Source organism: Ostrea edulis, chromosome 2 (genome assembly GCF_947568905.1).
Source record: "Ostrea edulis chromosome 2, xbOstEdul1.1, whole genome shotgun sequence".
Classification (NCBI taxonomy): domain Eukaryota; kingdom Metazoa; phylum Mollusca; class Bivalvia; order Ostreida; family Ostreidae; genus Ostrea; species Ostrea edulis.
In genome coordinates this window covers 86,554,206-86,572,483 of record NC_079165.1, presented here as the reverse complement: position 1 = coordinate 86,572,483, position 18,278 = coordinate 86,554,206, and the positions used below count along the sequence as shown (strand labels likewise).

At 34.7% G+C, this 18,278-nt stretch overlaps 1 protein-coding gene across 1 annotated transcript in view; it reads right to left on the bottom strand.

Moving 5' to 3' along the window:
• LOC130051531 (uncharacterized) overlaps positions 1–18,278 on the bottom strand; it is a 52,466-nt gene extending 34,188 nt beyond the window's left edge. The window contains exon 1 of the mRNA XM_056153508.1: positions 18,112–18,278. Coding sequence (XP_056009483.1) covers positions 18,112–18,150 — 39 coding nt within the window. The 5' untranslated portion in view covers positions 18,151–18,278. The remainder of the gene's footprint in view (positions 1–18,111) is intronic.

The following is an 18,278-nucleotide window of genomic DNA, read 5'->3' as shown; positions in this document are numbered from 1 at the left end:
AACAGAATAATAAAAATAGATAAAAACTTGTTGAAATGACAAAATTTAACTAGTTCTAATTGTAACGGGGACCGTTACAGATGTTCCCCAAACATCCCCCAATTAAAAAGTGATGTCCTTGTGAATCTATAGGAAAAAATCATTTTATTTTAGCCTTTAATTACATGTAGTACGTTCAATATGGTCATTTCAGTACCAAGAAATGAAAGAAAGCGTTGCACGTGCATACACGCGCACGCGTGTATGATTCCGAATTTTTGTTGATGTTGTTCAACAGGCATTTGTATCATATACCCACAGTATGAATTTCATAACGTTTCCACCAAATATAAGGAAGTTATAGCGATTTTAAAATCGTCCAATCAGAAATCAGCACACGTGCATGCACGTGCTGAGCAGTAATTCTAACCACAGCAATTTGTAAGGAGTACCAAGACACATCTAAACCATTAATATCAATAGAATTTGATGAAAAACAAAAACGTTATCGTCCTTTAAAAATTGAACATTTAAAAACCTTTGCACGCGCATGCACGTGTGTGTTGGCATTTTTTTGTTACACAAATATATAGATACACATATTGTCTACGTATGCTGTGAATATCATCTCATTCGCTTCATAAACAAGATAGTTACAAACGTTTTAGTATTATCCAATCAAAATGAAGCGCACGTGCATGCGCGTGCAAATTGGTAATTTTGACCAAGCAGATCAGTTAACGGTCTCAATATCTACCTATGATATGAATTTCAAGCCATTTCAATGAACAACAAAAAAGTTAGACTGACTCCAAAGTTAGTGTACAAATTTTGTAATGCGCGTGCACGCGCATGCGTGCGCGTGCTGACAAAAAAACTATTATTTTTCATATGTACAAATGATATACTATCATCCTATTTAGGTTTTATATCGCTTCCTTCAATATTCTGATTTTCCATTTTTTGTACCAAAATTGCAATGCACGTGCACGCGCGTGCATGCACGTGCAGACACAATGACTATCACTATGCACATCTACAAACGCTATACTATCATCCTGGAAAGTTTCATATCGATCACTTTTGTAGTTTCTGAGAACACTACCGGACAAAAAAGTACCGGAGAAAAAGAATAATAATAACTAGTTCTAATTGTAACGGGGACCGTTACATATGTTCCCCAAACCTCCCCCAATTAAAAAGTGATGTCCTTGTGAATCTATAGCAAAAAATCATTTTATTTTAGCCTTTAATTACATGTAGTACGTTCAATATGGTCATTTCAGTACCAAAAAAAATGAAAGAAAGCGTTGCACGCGCATACACGCGCACGCGTGTATGATTCCGAATTTTTGTTGATGTCGTTCAACAGGCATGTGTATCATATACCCACAGTGTGAATTTCATAACGTTTCCACCAAATACAAGGAAGTTATAGCGATTTTAAAATCGTCCAATCAGAATTCAGCACACGTGCATGCACGTGCTGAGCAGTAATTCTAACCACAACAATTTGTAAGGAGTAACAAGACACATCTAAACCATTAATATCAATAGAATTTGATGAAAAACAAAAACGTTATCGTCCTTTAAAAATTGAAAATTTAAAAACGTTGCACGCACATGCGCATGTGCGTTGGCATTTTTTTCTTACACCAATATATAGATACACATATTGTCTACATATGCTGTGAATATCATCTCATTCACTTCATAAACAAGATAGTTACAAACGTTTTAGTATTATCCAATCAAAATGAAGCGCACGTGCATGCGCGTGCAAATTGGTAATTTTGACCATGCAAATCAGTTAAGAGTCTCAATATCTACCTATGATATGAATTTCAAGCCATTTCAATGAACAACAAAAAAGTTAGACTGATTCCAAAGTTAGCGTACAAATTTTGTAATGCGCGTGCACGCGCATGCGTGCACGTGCTGACAAAATAAATATTATTTTTCATATGTACAAATGATATACTATCATCCTATTTAGGTTTTATATCGCTTCCTTCAATATTCTGATTTTCCATTTTTTGTACCAAAATTGCAATGCACGTGCGCGCGCGTGCATGCACGTGCAGACAAAATGACTATCACTATGCACATCTACAAACGCTATACTATCATCCTGGTAAGTTTCATATCGATCCCTTTTGTAGTTTCTGAGAACACTACCGGACAAAAAAGTACCGGAGAAAAAGAATAATAATAATAATAATAATAAGAAACAGAGTAAAAACAATATGTTCCCAAACTTTGTTTGGGGAACATAATAACTAGACACTCATTACTAGTAATGAGTAGGTCTTCCGTTTGTTCACTTCCGGTAAAGAGTTTTCTGATCCTACGAAAACCATCCAAATATATCAGAGAATGTACTTGAATATTAAATGAGAAATGTATTATCGAATTTTTTACTCCTTTCTCGTAACTTCCGGTGACGACCGGAAGTACTATTCAGATGCGTTTTCCTATAAATGTCAGCGACTCTTTACTGTCTATATTCCCTGAAAATTTCACGTCTCTATCTGAAAGAGTTCTCAACAAAAAGAAGTAGACTAAAGAAAGAAAAAGTAGTAGGTTACTACCGACCGGAAGTCAATTTTGAAAAACAAAATTATCAGAACTTTAGAAGTTGATACTTTTATTAAGACATGTGAAAATCATATGAAAGACTTCAAATATAAGCAAGATTCATGGGGACAAAGAGACGAAAAGTAAAAAGGTATTTTATCAAGAAACCGGAAGTAGTCGTTTTGTCTACCGACATACTCAATATTCTTTCGACACTTTGAAAGAGAGTTAATAAACTAGTATAGGTTTCAATTTAAAAGAAAAAGATTGAAATTTGCGATTCCTTCCATCACTTCCGGTGACGACAGGAAGTGACGGTCGACATGTTCAACCCACTACTCCACGCCTACAAACAGAGATTGATCATCCCTGAATGTTTGATGAACCTATATTTTACCTTTTCCAAGAAAAATGCTGGACAAAATTCCTTTTGATAAACAGAAAATCGGCCATATTTTCCGACCGGAGGTGAATTTTGTAAAAACAAAAAGAATTATAGCAAAGTCATTTCATAAGACATTATTCCTGAAAATTTCAGCCATCTCTGAGAAATCACTCGAAGAAATCGGAAAATCGACATTTTTTCAAATACTTCCGGTATAGACCGGAAGTGACGGACAAAAAAATTGAATGTATGTGTACAATGGACTAATGTCAGTTGATCAACTCTACAAGTTTCAAGCGTCTATCTATATTCATTATTGAGAAACTGAAAAAACAAGGTTTGAATATGTCCACCCTATATCTCACGACCGGAAGTGAATTTTTTCAAAAATATTTAAATTTACTTTAGACATTTATAATGTCTATAACATATGTAAAATTCAAATCATTAACTTGTTTTATGACCGAGATTTATGGCACTGAAAAATGAGAGAATGAATAGTCTTTCTTTGATATAACCGGAAGTTGGAGTTTCAACTTCCGGAGGGGTCAACATTTTTTTGAGAATTAGAACGAGATATAGTAAACCGAAATAGGTTTCAGTTTGAAATAAAAAAGTTTGAAATATATGATTCATTTAATCACTTCCGGTGACGACCGGAAGTGACGACCGACATTCTTAACCCCCTACTGCACGCCTACAAAGTGAGATCTATTAACTCTGAAATTTTGGTGACTCTATCTTTTACCGTTTCTGAGAAAAACGCTGGACAAAATATCTTGTAAAAAGACGAAAATTGGACATATCTTGCGACCGGAAGTGAATTTTGAAAAAATGAAAAAAAAGGCCTCGAGGTACCATCGTTCTCTATAACCTGTGAAAGTTTCAGGAAAATCCATCCAACGGTCTCGGAGACGAAAGGGAAAAAAATAATAATAATAATAATAATAATAACTAGAAACTCATTACTAGTAATGAGTAGGTCTTCCGTTAGACCACTTCCGGTAAAGAGTTTTCTGATCCTACAAAAACCATTCAAATATATCAAAAAATGTACTTTAACAATAAATGAGAAGTGTATTATCGAATTTTTTACTCATTTCTTGTAACTTCCGGTAATGACCGGAAGTACTATTCAGATGCGTTTTCCTATAAATGACAGCGACTCTTTACTATCTATATTTCCTGAAAATTTCACGTCTCTATCTGAAAGAGTTCTCAACAAAAAGAAGTAGACTAAAGAAAGAAAAAGTAGTAGTTTACTACCGACCGGAAGTCAATTTTGAAAAACAAAATTATCAGAACTTTAGAAGTTGATACTTTTATTATGACATGTGAAAATCATATCAAAGACTTCAAATATAAGCGAGATTTATGGGGACAAAGAGATGAAAAGAAAAAGGTATTTTATCAAGAAACCGGAAGTAGTTGTTTTGACTACCGACGGAGTCAATATTCTTTTGACACTTTCAAAGAGATTTAATAAACTAGTATAGGTTTCAATTTAAAAGAAAAAGTTTGAAATTTGCGATTCTTTCCATCACTTCCGGTGACGACAGGAAGTGACGGTCGACATGTTCAACCCTCTACTGCACGCCTGCAAAGGGAGATTGATCATCCCTGAATAATTGATGAACCTATATTTTACCTTTTCCAAGAAAAATGCTCGACAAAATTCCTTTTGAGAAACAGAAAATCGGCCATATTATCCGACCGGAAGTGAATTTTGTAAAAACAAAAATAATTATAGCAAGGTCATTTCATAAGACATTATTCCTGAAAATTTTAAGAAAAGATGTCCAGCCATCTCTGAGAAATCACTCGAACAAATCGGAAAATCGACAATTTTTCAAATGCTTCCGGTATAGACCGGAAGTGACGGACAGAAAAATTGAATGTATGTGTACAATGGACTAATGTTAGTTGATCAACTCTACAAGTTTCAAGCGTCTATCTATATTCATTATTGAGAAACTGAAAAAACAAGGTTTGAATATGTCCACCCCATATCTCACGACCGGAAGTGAGATTTACAAAAATATTTCAATTTACTCTAGACATTTATAGTGTCTATAACATATGTAAAATTCATATCAGTAACTTCTTTTATGACCGAGATTTATGGCACTGAAAAATGAGAGAATGCATAGTCTTTCTTTGATATAACCGGAAGTTGGAGATTCAACTTCCGGTGGGGTTAACATTTTTTTTTAATTAGAACGAGACCTAGTAAACCGATATAGGTTTCAATTTGAAAGAAAAAAGTTTGAAATTTATGATTCTTTAATCACTTCCGGTGACGACCGGAAGTGACGGCCGACATTCTCAACCCCCTACTGCACGCTTACAAAGTGAGATCTATTAACTCTGAAAATTTGGTGACTCTATCTTTTACCGTTTCTGAAAAAAACGCTTGACAACGAAAACAGCTAATAAGCCGTATTTGCCGACCGGAAGTGAATTTTACAAAAATATTTGACGTTACTCTAGACATTTGTAGTGTATATAATATATGTAAAACTCAACTCATTAACTAGTTTCATGACCGAGATTTATGGCACTGAAAAATGAGAGAATGAGTGGGCTTTCTTTGATATAACCGGAAGTTGAAGATTCAACTTCCGGTGGGGTCAACATTTTTTGAGAATTAGAACGAGATATAATAAACCAAAGTAGGTTTCAATTTGAAAGAAAAAAGTTGGAAATTGATGATTTATTTAAGCACTTCCGGTGACGACCGGAAGTGACGGCGACAAAAAATAATACGTGCATGCACCATAGAGAAAATAGATCTATCATCCCTGAAAGTTTCATTCGATTATCTTTAGTGGTTTTCAAGTTTACCCCCGGACAAACTTTCTTTCAAAAACCGGAAATTCGGACGTATCTGACGAACGGAAGTGAATTTTGAAAAAATGAAAAAAATGCCTCGAGGTACCATCGTCGTCTATAACCTGTGAAAGTTTCAGGAAAATCCATCAAGCGGTCTCGGAGACGAAAGGGAAAAAAAAAAAAAAATAATAATAATAATAACTAGACACGATCTCGTTGCGAGCAACGAGTAGGTCTTCCGTCCGATTTGTTGATGCACTCGGAGTTAAAAAAAGACAAATGAGTCCCAATTTAGTTTCCGACTTTAAGACACTTTAGATATAATCAATTTTTCATATCATAAGCTTCTGAAGCAAAGTTGCGGTGAAATTCGTTTGAAATTCGACTCTCCAGGCGAGCCATAGGGCCCACTGGCCTATTTCTTGATGTCATTTGTTAGCCCTCTATAGACTCAACAACTTTAGTTCTATATGTCTTTACAAAATATTTACCTGTAAAAAGTTATTGAGATCGACCGATATCGACAAAAAATCGACTCTACAGGCGAGCCATTAGGACCATAGGCCTATTTCTTGATATCAATCGATAGATCTCGATAAACTGAACAACTTTTGTTCAATATGTCCTTACAAAATATTTACCAGTTACAAGTTTTTGAAATCGACTGATATCGACAAAAATCGACTCTACAGGCGAGCCATGAGGCCCACAGACCCATTTTTTGATATTGATCGATAGGTTATGACACATTGAACAACTTTTGTTCAATAATGCTTTTCAAAAAATATGTCGTTTTAAAGATATGAGGCGTCAAATATTTACGATTTTGGCCCTTAAAATCTCTAATTACGTAACATATGACCTACTTTTTGATTTGATAAGATCAAGCTCGTTGAGATGAACATTTCCGCTTCTACAACTTATTATAAAATATTAATAGTTTCTGAGATTTTCTCAAAAACATTTGGACCCTTCTGAACCCCTAATTTAAAGGGCCAGCCCGTTTTGCTTGATATCGTAAGAAAGGCCTTGTCATTTTAAACATTTTTTGCTCAACAAGTATTTAGAAATTCTTTACCGTTCTCGAGTTATCTCTACAAGAAATATTTAGGGGCCAAACTGTAGCTCCCTAACGGGGCCACATAGGGAAAAAACGAAATGTACATATTGTTTAGATTATCATTCTGAACAACTTTTGTTCAATAATGCTTTTCAAAATATTTGTCGTTTTCAAGATATGAGGCGTCAATTATTTATGATTTTGGCCCTTAAAATCCCTTATTACGTAACATATGACCTACTTTTTGATTTGAAAAGAACAAGCTCGTTTAGATGAACATTTCCGCTTCAATGACTTATTACAAAATATTAATAGTTTCTGAGATATTCTCATAAACCTTTGGACCCTTCTGGGCCCCTAATTTAAAGGGTCAGCCCCTTTTGCTTGATATCGTAAGAAAGGTCATGACATTTCAAACATTTTTTGTTCAACAAGTATTTAGAAATTCTTTACCGTTCTCGAGTTATTTCTAGAAGTAATTTTTAGGGGCCAAACTGTAGCTCCCTAACGGGGCCGCATAGGGTAAAAACGAAATATGCATATTGTTCAGATCATCATTCTGAACAACTTTTGTTCTTTATTGCTTTTCAAAATATTTGTCGTTTTCGAGATACAAGGGGTAAAAATTTTATGGTTTTGGCCCTTAAAATCCCTTATTACGTAACATATGACCTAAATTTTTATATGATTAGATTTGGATTGTTGAGATGAACATTTTTTGTTCTTTGACTTATACCAAAATATTAACGATTTTTGAGATATTTGATCTAGACTTTGAGCCCTTCTAGATCCCTAATTGAAGGGGCTAGCCCCTAAATCTTGATATTTTCGAAAAGATCTCGTAAATGTGCACAACTTTTGTTCTACATGTCTTAACAAAATATTTGCAAGAAAAAAGATATTGGAGATCAAAGGTCAAAAATCGCCGAAATCGGCGAAAAATTTTGGCATCCATTTTTTCAGGTCCAGGCGAGCGTTTAGGCAAATCGCCTCCGGTAAAATCGAATCCCCCACAAATCTTCTAAAATGTTTACTCTATCTTGTGTAGAAATTTCAAGACTCTAGCTTCAAAACTAACGGAGGAGATGCGTGGACAACAAGGCCCTTCAAAAAGTAACTAAAAGAGAGATAACTCCTGACCGGAAGTGACGTCAAGCACGAAATTTTGCAAGCGAAGTGTCGACACCAAAAGACATCTTGCAAGAAAAAAGATATTGGAGATCAAAGGTCAAAAATCGCCGAAATCGGCGAAAAATTTTGGCATCCATTTTTTCAGGTCCAGGCGAGCGTTTAGGCAAATCGCCTCCGGTAAAATCGAATCCCCCACAAATCTTCTAAAATGCTTACTCTATCTTGTGTAGAAATTTCAAGACTCTAGCTTCAAAACTAACGGAGGAGATGCGTGGACAACAAGGCCCTTCAAAAAGTAACTAAAAGAGAGATAACTCCTGACCGGAAGTGACGTCAAGCACGAAATTTTGCAAGCGAAGTGTCGTTACCAAAAGACATCTTTCCTGAAAATTTCGTGAAAATCGATCGAGAAATGGCTGAGAAAAACGCGTGTACTACCAAGGAGAATAATAATAATAATAATGAAGAAGAAGAACGCGAACAATAATAGTAAGGTCTTCCGCAGGAGACGGAAGACCTTAATAATGAAGAAGAAGAACGCGAACAATAATAGTAAGGTCTTCCGCAGGAGACGGAAGACCTTAATAATAAACAGTAGAATCACTAGAAGGTCTTCCGTTGGAAACGGAAGACCTTAATAATAATAAAAAACAGTAGAATCACTAGAAGGTCTTCCGTTAGAAACGGAAGACCTTAATAATAAGAAACAGAGTAAAAACAATATGTTCCCAAACTTTGTTTGGGGAACATAATAATAAGAAACAGAGTAAAAACAATATGTTCCCAAACTTTGTTTGGGGAACATAAATATCAACAGTTTTAAAAAACCTGATAATTCATAAATATGTATAGATTGATTGTGGATATTAGGTAAACCAATGTATAATAGACATCCAGTAGAGGAAATTCCAGCATAGGAGTTATTGCCCTTGACAAAATTATTTTAATCATAAATAATTGATTATCTATGGAAAATATAAACTTTTCAGTATTAATAGTTTACCAGATTTTTTTATTATATCCAGTGAATAAAATTCCTCGGAAAGATATATTTCTATCATGCGCAAAGTTTAATTTATTAAGATTTTTGCAAAAACCTATGACATCACATGAGGATCGATCAACCTTAAGTGGTTTTTTGTTGTTTGGTTTGGTACCTTTATGCATTCTTTATATGAAATTTCAAAAATTCTATATACATTCGTACAGGATATGATTTTTTAGTGTTTATCCGAGCAATTTAGGCTCAAAATGCAAAATATAAAAAAAAAAAAAAGACAGAGGAAATTCAGACTGTTTTCTTTCCAAATTGAATTCGTTTTCATACCAACTAAAATATTTTCACAAATTAACCACTTTTAAGAACAAAAGATTTAAACGTTGTGTTTGATGTTTTTAAAAAAAGTGTTTTAGAGAAAGAAAAAAAATCAGTCCGATTTATTTGTAACAAATTTCGATGACCTCAAATGACCTTCGGTTCATCATATCTTTTTATCCAATTCATTGACATGCCAATATTTTTAGTTAGTCCTTTAGCTATGGATGCCATCTTTAAATCATAGTAAAATAATTAGAATCTAATTACATTCAGTAAATGTTTTAGACCATTTCCCTAGAAAACTCTATCCTCAAAAAGATATTTTTTAGAGGCGCTGAGGAAATTCGGACTGAATTTTGGGCAATTTGTTTTTGCGTAACGTGGATGATATTTTCACATTATAGTGTCTGCACATAGACTGTTTGTATGGTGACCATTAAATATAGCCATATTACAACCTGTTTGTTTGTTGTACACTGCTAAATTTTGGCCTTTTGTGTTTTTTCAACAGTGTTAGGTTCAGGGGTTGTTTCCATGGAAACAAACTCATTTACATGTATAAAAATTGTCATTTTTCAAACAGGAGAGACCTCCTTTCTATGATAAAATGATTTTCAGAAAAATCTAATTACTTTCATCTCAGCATCATATCCCCTTAATATTCGTTTTTAATAAGATATATAATTACCTTAGATATATCGAAATGATCATCATCAACAAAAAGTTACTGTCACTGTAAATTGATATATCAACGACTTACAGACTGAAGACTTGTTCACGGTCGGTATGACCAGTCAACAGGGGATGCTTACTCCTCCTAAGCACCTGATCCCACCTCAGGTGTGTCAAGGGGTCTGTGTTTGTTCAACTCTATATTTTGTATTGCTGATAGGGGTTATGAGATTGATAACTGTTCGTTAATTTCACCTTTCATATATCAAATTTCAATCAATCTACTGACCAAGAAATGTAATTGTTGAATGAATGTATGGAAAAACAAATCTCAACAGTCTGCGTGACAAGAGCATTGACGATCGTCACTGACACAAGCATTACAAAACCTGCTCAAGGATCGTCAGCCTAACATTAGGTCTAACATTTTGTTGTTATTTCTACGTTTTTTGTCAGTGAAATGAAATACTTTGAATACATATAAATATCAATGAATAATAAACATCAACCGTTCTCCTTCGCAAGGGATGAAATAGTGACATTTTTAAAGTAATCTAAGTAATATTTAGAGTATCCTTGAACGAGTGTATCTTCCGATACCAGTCGAGGGGGCGGAACAATGATTGGCGAAGTTTATGCAGCGGTTGTGGATCAGTTTTATTACACCGATCCAAAGTAGTTCGTGACGTTATATTTTGACCAATGAAATGCACTGAAAAAATAAGATCAGCCCACCACCACGAGCGTCGGAGAAACATCGGACATAGTGAATACAGTATCGTATTGACCGATCATACGTTAATAATACAGTATGTACATATCTTTATGTATGAAAAATGATTAAGAAATATCTCTGGAATCTGTAAAGCAGACATAAGGGATCCAGACAAACTTAATGGAACCAAATTTATACCAATAACCTCCAACAAAGACAAACTTGCAGAAGTGTATTCTGTGGATTGCCTTATGTCACAGACCTCAAAATCAGCTAAATGTCCACACAACAACGTGGATACGTACACATGGACTAGAGTACGATTTATGTTGCTTAATGATGTACGCAGACGTTAACAATTCAGACACATAGCATGGTTTTTCAAGGGTTGGTGATGGTACATCTTCAAATTTCATACACTGTTTCACAACTGTCACAATAGGGAAGAGTAAGAGGAAGTGTGTATTAGTATATTATAGCTTAAAAGAGAAAAAATGACAAATGTCGTTATACGAGAGAGGGAACGGGTCGATAGGTAGTCACACTACATGCTTGCAAAGCTTTAAAACACTTTGTGACATGCTACTAAAAATTCAATTTGCAGATCGAACTCTGCTTTTTAGTTTAAATGTTAGTCATAGATTGCATGCTATCGATATTGACTATTAATTATGCATAGATTTGTAATGAATGTATCAGTTAATTTTTAGTAGCGAATGTTGCAACAAAACCTACACGATGACTCAATATATAGGGATACTTTTTTCTTCCTAGCATCATGATGAGCCAATAGCGGGGTACCTAGTCCTGTGGGACGTATAACAAGAGGAAAAGCTTCTGTCAGGATACATATTGATATTGGACAGAACAATAAACCAATCAAAAGCTTTAAACATGCCAGTAGAAATATTCCTTCTACTCTGTTACACAGTATCAATTAATATTAGGTACTTGTGTGTAGCTGCTTCGAATTCTTTTGTCACATATTTTCTTCATTTTTATTCATTAGTGAAATAACAATAGCATTCAAATATGTTTATTGTAATAGTATCTTTTGTGTTGAGAGTTCAGCTCATGATTTTTGTGAACAACAGTCTACAAAATCATCATTTAAATGTTGTTATTCTAACTATACATGTGTAGGAAAGCTTTCTAGTATAAATCACCCCATTGAGATGTATCTAGGTTGGAACTATTTTCGAAACATTTAATAAATAATTTTGTAGAATAGGAGAATGGAGTTACATTGTATGCGATTATCTATTGAAAATTAACAAGAGGTAATGGAAACGTTTGTTTAGCATTCCATTATTGAAATTTAAGGTAGTGAATGCAAGGCATCACGTGGTTTATTCATGTAGTATCTAAAAAGAGACTATTTTCGTTTCCGATTCTGGAATACGTCAAGCGCTTAAGCATCAGTAATAATGACAGACGATGGAAACAGACTTGTCAGCTATAACCAGACACAGGGTAAAGTGAAAAACTGTTTAGAAATATACAAATGAAATACAATACAAATGAAAAATCCCTTATGTTTTAATTCTCTTTTTAAAAAAATAGTCGTTAGGCTTTAAGTCTCCATAATACATGTACCCCCCCCCTCCCCCTGTTAATTTTCAGTCTTGCAGCACGCATATTTAATTCACAAACCACTAAGCCTATTACAATCATAATATATAATGCTATGAATTTCATAACATGTAGTCTATATTGTGTTAGTGCACATAAATCTAAAATGCTACTATGTAACGTGGATGTTAAGAGAAATCAAAAAGTGTGTATTCTGAAAAGCAGCGCTTACTGTTAATATCTTTTTCTCAAATTAGTTCAGTTATTTCTTATAATATAAAAAGTAAGAAAGTTTTGTTGTTTGATAATCGCTTGGTTTGAAAGGAGAGGGAAAAAAATAAAGACGTTGCAGGTATCGACGTCACAATGCACAGTTTACATCGGACGGGTTACATTTCCCGCGTTTTTAACATACGCTTACAGAGCATGAATATACAAGTAAGTTCAAACAGAAAGTAATAAAAACATCTCCAAAGCAACAGTACTATCATTCTATGTAGAATAAATTCAATAATAAACATCAAAACATTTTCATAGTTTTATTATGAGTTGAAATAAATGCATGTAAGATGCATATCTATTAATTGTAATTATCACCTGCAGCATTTATGTAAGGAGTGGGAGGGGGTAACTATAGTGATCATAGCAAACTCCGTACAGCGTCAAATTCTCCGGGACTACTTTCCCCTAGGAGGAGTAAGCATCCCCTGTTGACCGGTCACACCCGCCGTGAGCCCTATATATCCTGATCAGGTAAACGGAGTTATCCGCAGTCAAAATCAGTGTGCCAAGAACGGCTTAACAATCGGTATGAAACACGTCAGACAGCATTTGACCTAATGCGAGGTTGTACTGACGAACTAGATCGTTATAACGATGACCATAGAATTTGCGAAATGCTGACTTCAATCGAGACTGTTGAAATCCCTGTACCATCAACTTGTTTGTCAGTAGCTTACCTCGATTTAAAAACTGACTATACGCAGAACAAGCTCTTGCATATCGAATCAGTTGAGATATATAAACACCATATGCGGATGATAATGGAATATTGCTACACAAATATGGGAAATTGACGATGGAGAAGCTGAAATCATCCCGTTTGTCATACAGTTGAATCGTCAGTTTGCCATTAGTAAAATATCTAAGTATGAAGCGGAAGTGAACGACTCTGTCGTTTCTTTTATTTCGAGCTCACAGGGGTATATCGAATCGACATCTGAATGAAAGTTATTATTGTTAATTGACAAAACTTCGTCGATATATCTAAATGTCGAATGGAAGGCCACAGCAAGAGATTTTTTTTCTCACGTAGAAGTTTTTGAATAAATTCTGCTTCATATGAATATAGAAACAGGTCAGCTTAAAAAAAGGAGCACAATTCGTGCCATTGGGAATTCCAACAGACTGTTGGAAGACCTGATCACCAAAGACCACGGAAAGATTGTCAATGTATGGAAAAACAAATCTCAACAGCCTGCGTTACAAGAGCATTGACAATCGTCAATGACACAAGCATTACAAAACCTGAGTAAGGATCGTCAGCCTGACGTTAGGTCTAATATTTCGTTATGATTTCTACATTTTTTTCAGTGAAATAAAATAATTTGAAAACATATAAATATCCATGAATTATAAAACATCAACATCCTACTTCATAAGGAATGAAATGGTGACACTTTTAAAGTAATCTAACAAAAGTGCGATCGGGATTATCTCGGACGCGTTTGCAGTCGCCGCCATTGTTTACTTTCTTTGTCCGAATCTTTGTTCTATTTTAGGTCATACGGATCCAACCGAACATCCGTAATGTAGTGGATATTCCTAGCGCCACAACAAGTCTAGAGTTGCATGTACTAAAAATAAATCGTCACAGTCAACGATTTTACTTTATGATCTCTATGTTAACAGCACCAATTTCTTAGAAGTGTGCGATTGGTACATGATGCTACTTTCTTTCGTTGAATTACTGCGTTTCGATTAACTAAGTTCGCTTCGCTGTTCAGCTATTACTTTCATGGATGGATATGTAAAAAATATCAACAAAATCAAAACTGATCAATATAGACAGGGAAATGAAATTGTAATTGCTTTAAGTCGGTATTTAAATCAAAAGATGGTTTAAAGTCGATTTATAAAGACAAAAAAAAACTTAGTTGCACACGAGCAAGAGAGTGCATTTTGCCCAAGTTTAAATCCGTTATGGGAAGCAATCTTTGCGTTCAGGAAAGGCAACAGTTGCGACACAGGAAGGGCAACAGCTGCGGTACAGGAAGAGAAACAGCTGCGGTACAGGAAGGACAACAGTTGCGGAACAGAAGTGCAACAGTTGCAGAACAGAAGGGCAACAGTTGCGGAACAGAAGGGCAACAACTGCGGTACAGGAAGGGAAACAGTTGCGGCACAGGAGGGACGACAGCTGTGGCACAAGAAGGGCGACAATTTCGGTACAGGAGGGGCGACAGCTGTGGCACAGGAAGGGTGACAACTGCGGCAATTTTCAATATAAACGAGCGTTACTGGAAGAAGCATGGTAGATGGGCGTCAGATTCGTCCAAGAATGGCTATGTAAAAGTCAGTTTAGAGAGCAGGCTCTCTGTTTCTAAAAAGCTAGGATTGTGACTATAATTATATATTATATACTTGCGTGTGTGTATTAAACATGTAGTTCATTTCCAGTTACACTTTTTCGGTTATCAGTATATTTTCATTGGTGAGGTTTTTCTTCCCTATATGCTAACCTTTTCCTGTTAATCTTTAAACATTACGTCATTTATTGTAAGGTTGCTTGGATTACAACAAACTTATGTTGTTGTCTTGTACGCGAGAGGGTTGCATTCACATAACTGTATATTATACCATAGTTTTCCCGCGTTTCGAAGAATAGCGGGAAAACATGTTGTGTAATACTAGCACTTGATTAACACCTGTGACCTAGATTTTTCTAGGTGTTGGATGTTTATCACTTTAGTAGGAAGATGACGTAACACTACATATATAACTGTGTTTTTCATGGATGTTCGAGATGCTTAATTTGTAGTATAAATACACTGTGAATATTATGATATTAAGCTCTGGTAAACAAGCACTTGAAAGACTGTAGAATTAAACATTCATTAAGGTATATCTGGGGACTACAGGAATTAATTTGATTGCAATTAACAGTCGATTTGTGACATTTTTGTATGCGAGTTCAGCTCGACATTCAAACCCACAACGGACATGATTATTGTACATGCATACATGTACCTGTCGTAAGGTAGTACATGTGTATTTTGTTATTGTTAAATTTTACTTTGTATAATTGCAAAAAAATGCTTTAAAATATTTGAACATTTTTGTGATTGAATTCTGCAGAGTTATTAAGGGTAATTCTTATTCATAACAGTTATATGATAGGAACGTGTTCGTATTCCTATGCGTAGTTTTGCAAGGCGTGACCATAGGAAGGCCTATATAAAGTATCAATGTCATGAATAAGGCCATTCTCAGCCAGTCTCACTAAGTGCACGTAGCACAATTTTTGAATTATGATTAAGTCCGATATTCACCCTTCGACGTTACTTCTCACTTGTTTTTCGGACACAAGTTTCCATAGGTTTTTCAAAGAATATCTATGGTTTGTCCTGGGCGGTTTATAACGTCGATGATGGGAGTTTCCTTGACATTTTGTTATTCAATTCAGGATTTGCATAGGCTTGGTCAAGTCAGTTGTCATGTAGTGTATTTGTTATAAAATCATTAAATGCCAGCTTCCCGCTAAGTGTGCCTGGCTTACACCAAAATTGTGTTAATTGCATTCACGTTTTAAAGTGTACATCATACCGAAAAGTCTCGTTTTAATTTTACCTCAAATTGTTCCATACTAACAAATTAACAATATATCAATGAGTGGTTGCATTCACCATATTTGATTACAAATCGAATTGTTTGTTGAATCTGCTCCCAGTATTTTACTTCTGGTTTGAGTGGCATAATATAAGAAGAGAAAACTTGCGATAAATGTTTCTTGAACTACGAAAGTTTTACGTTACTATCATCATTCATTTTCGTTACTATCATCCTCCCTGTTTTTTCAACGACGAATTTTCTGTTCATATGAGCCGTATAAAAGATAAAATAACACCTGATCGTAATTGTTGCTAGTGTTTGATATTTCTTACCTACATATCATTCGCAAATAAACAATACAAATAGATATAATAAGTAAACGTGATCTTTTCGGAATTTCCTTCCGCCATCTTGGGATGATAGTAACGATCGTTACTATCATCAGTTTAATACCAGTGGTTAAAGAACTCATGAAGATATTTTTTTTAAAAACCGTCTAATTTAAACTGTGTGTTTATAAGAAGCTATGAATGTGAACATTTGGCCAAATTTAGGCCCATATATTTGGGTATTTCGCCCTCATCCGTTCCTTATGACTATACAAAAATTTTATATCCTGATTCAGTTCGGTTGATGCTAATTGTTTTGGACATATCGAGAAAATATGACGTCATATTTACATCCATATAAATACTACGCATTGCGTTTTACTCACAACATTTGCGATGAGAATCCTATCCAATTTACAGGATCAGTGCGACACGCTTATCAAACCAATTCTCTTTTGCAAACTAAGTTGGTACGTCGATTGATTTCTTCGCATAAACCTCAAGCATAGTGCTGCAACTTGCACGGTGTCACCCGAACTGAAAATCGTAATATCATGAATGTATCCTAGGATAAAGTAATTCGAACCCTTCTGTAAAAAATTCTGATAATTTTATACTGTTGGGCAAGTATTTCACACAGAAATCGTCCGGAATCGACGTTAAACTGTCATTCGCTATTTTGGATGGTTTAACCGGCTTCGCCGTCATGTGGGACATAGGAACAGTAACCAAGGTACCAAGGTGGGCGGGGCATCAGAAGACGAGTCGGAAATATGAATTATGTCATCTTTGCGATGAGCATGATATATATATATATATATATATATATATATATATCCAAATTATTGTTCTTTTTTAAAAGCACAGCGTCCGGTATAAGATATTTAAAGAAATGAAATAAACAGTACACAAAGTTAAAATTTTAACGCAAGCACTTTCATTTCATAATCATAGTTTATTTTAATTCTTCTAATATATATATATATATATATATATATATATATATACTGCAGGTGTAGCACGATAAAGATCATTCCCTGCTCAAACACCGTAAGCGCCGAACAAAGAACTAAAATTTGCAGCTCTTCACCGACAAAATGGTACATGTAACGTCTCCATATGTAGCATCCTGCATATATTTGTTAAACAATCTACAATCAATCAATCACATTCTATATTTAGTCCTCAAAACTACATTACTATTGATTTCAGAAACGTCAAACATTTTTGCAATGACAATACCAAAATATAACAAATCTCTCTCTACATGTAAATGCAATTTATGTGCCAATATGAAAGTGTGTACTTACTTCATCCTATTTCTGCATCTGATGTCTATAATCTCATATGAGATTGATCAATGTTCGTTATCTTCGCCTTTCATTATGAAAACAACCTCTTCACTTTACATTATGAGATATTGATTGTTTGGGGGTTTTTTTTAATAATCAACACTGGACCAGAAATTTCCTGTCTTTTTTTGTTGTTGGAAAAATGGTCTCGTATGACATACATGTATTTTTTTCTTACTTTAGCCGGGAAATGTACATGTATGTATATCAAATCAAATCTATCAGATGGATTTTATCTTTAGAGGTTTAACACATTATGTCTCTTTACTTTCAGCACAATTAACCTTAATTCTAATTCAGTATCATAAATCATACGTAGATGGCAGATCATATCAAACAAATATATATCTGAACTTACCATTGGTTTCAGACTTCCGATTATATCTGAACTTACCATTGGTTTCAGACTTCCGATTTGTTCTGCCGACTGAAAAGTCAACTCAATCACAGTGTATCACCCAGTGATGACGAGATAGTGAACCGTTGATCGGCATTTTTATTCCTTGAGAGCTTTGTGACTGTAAT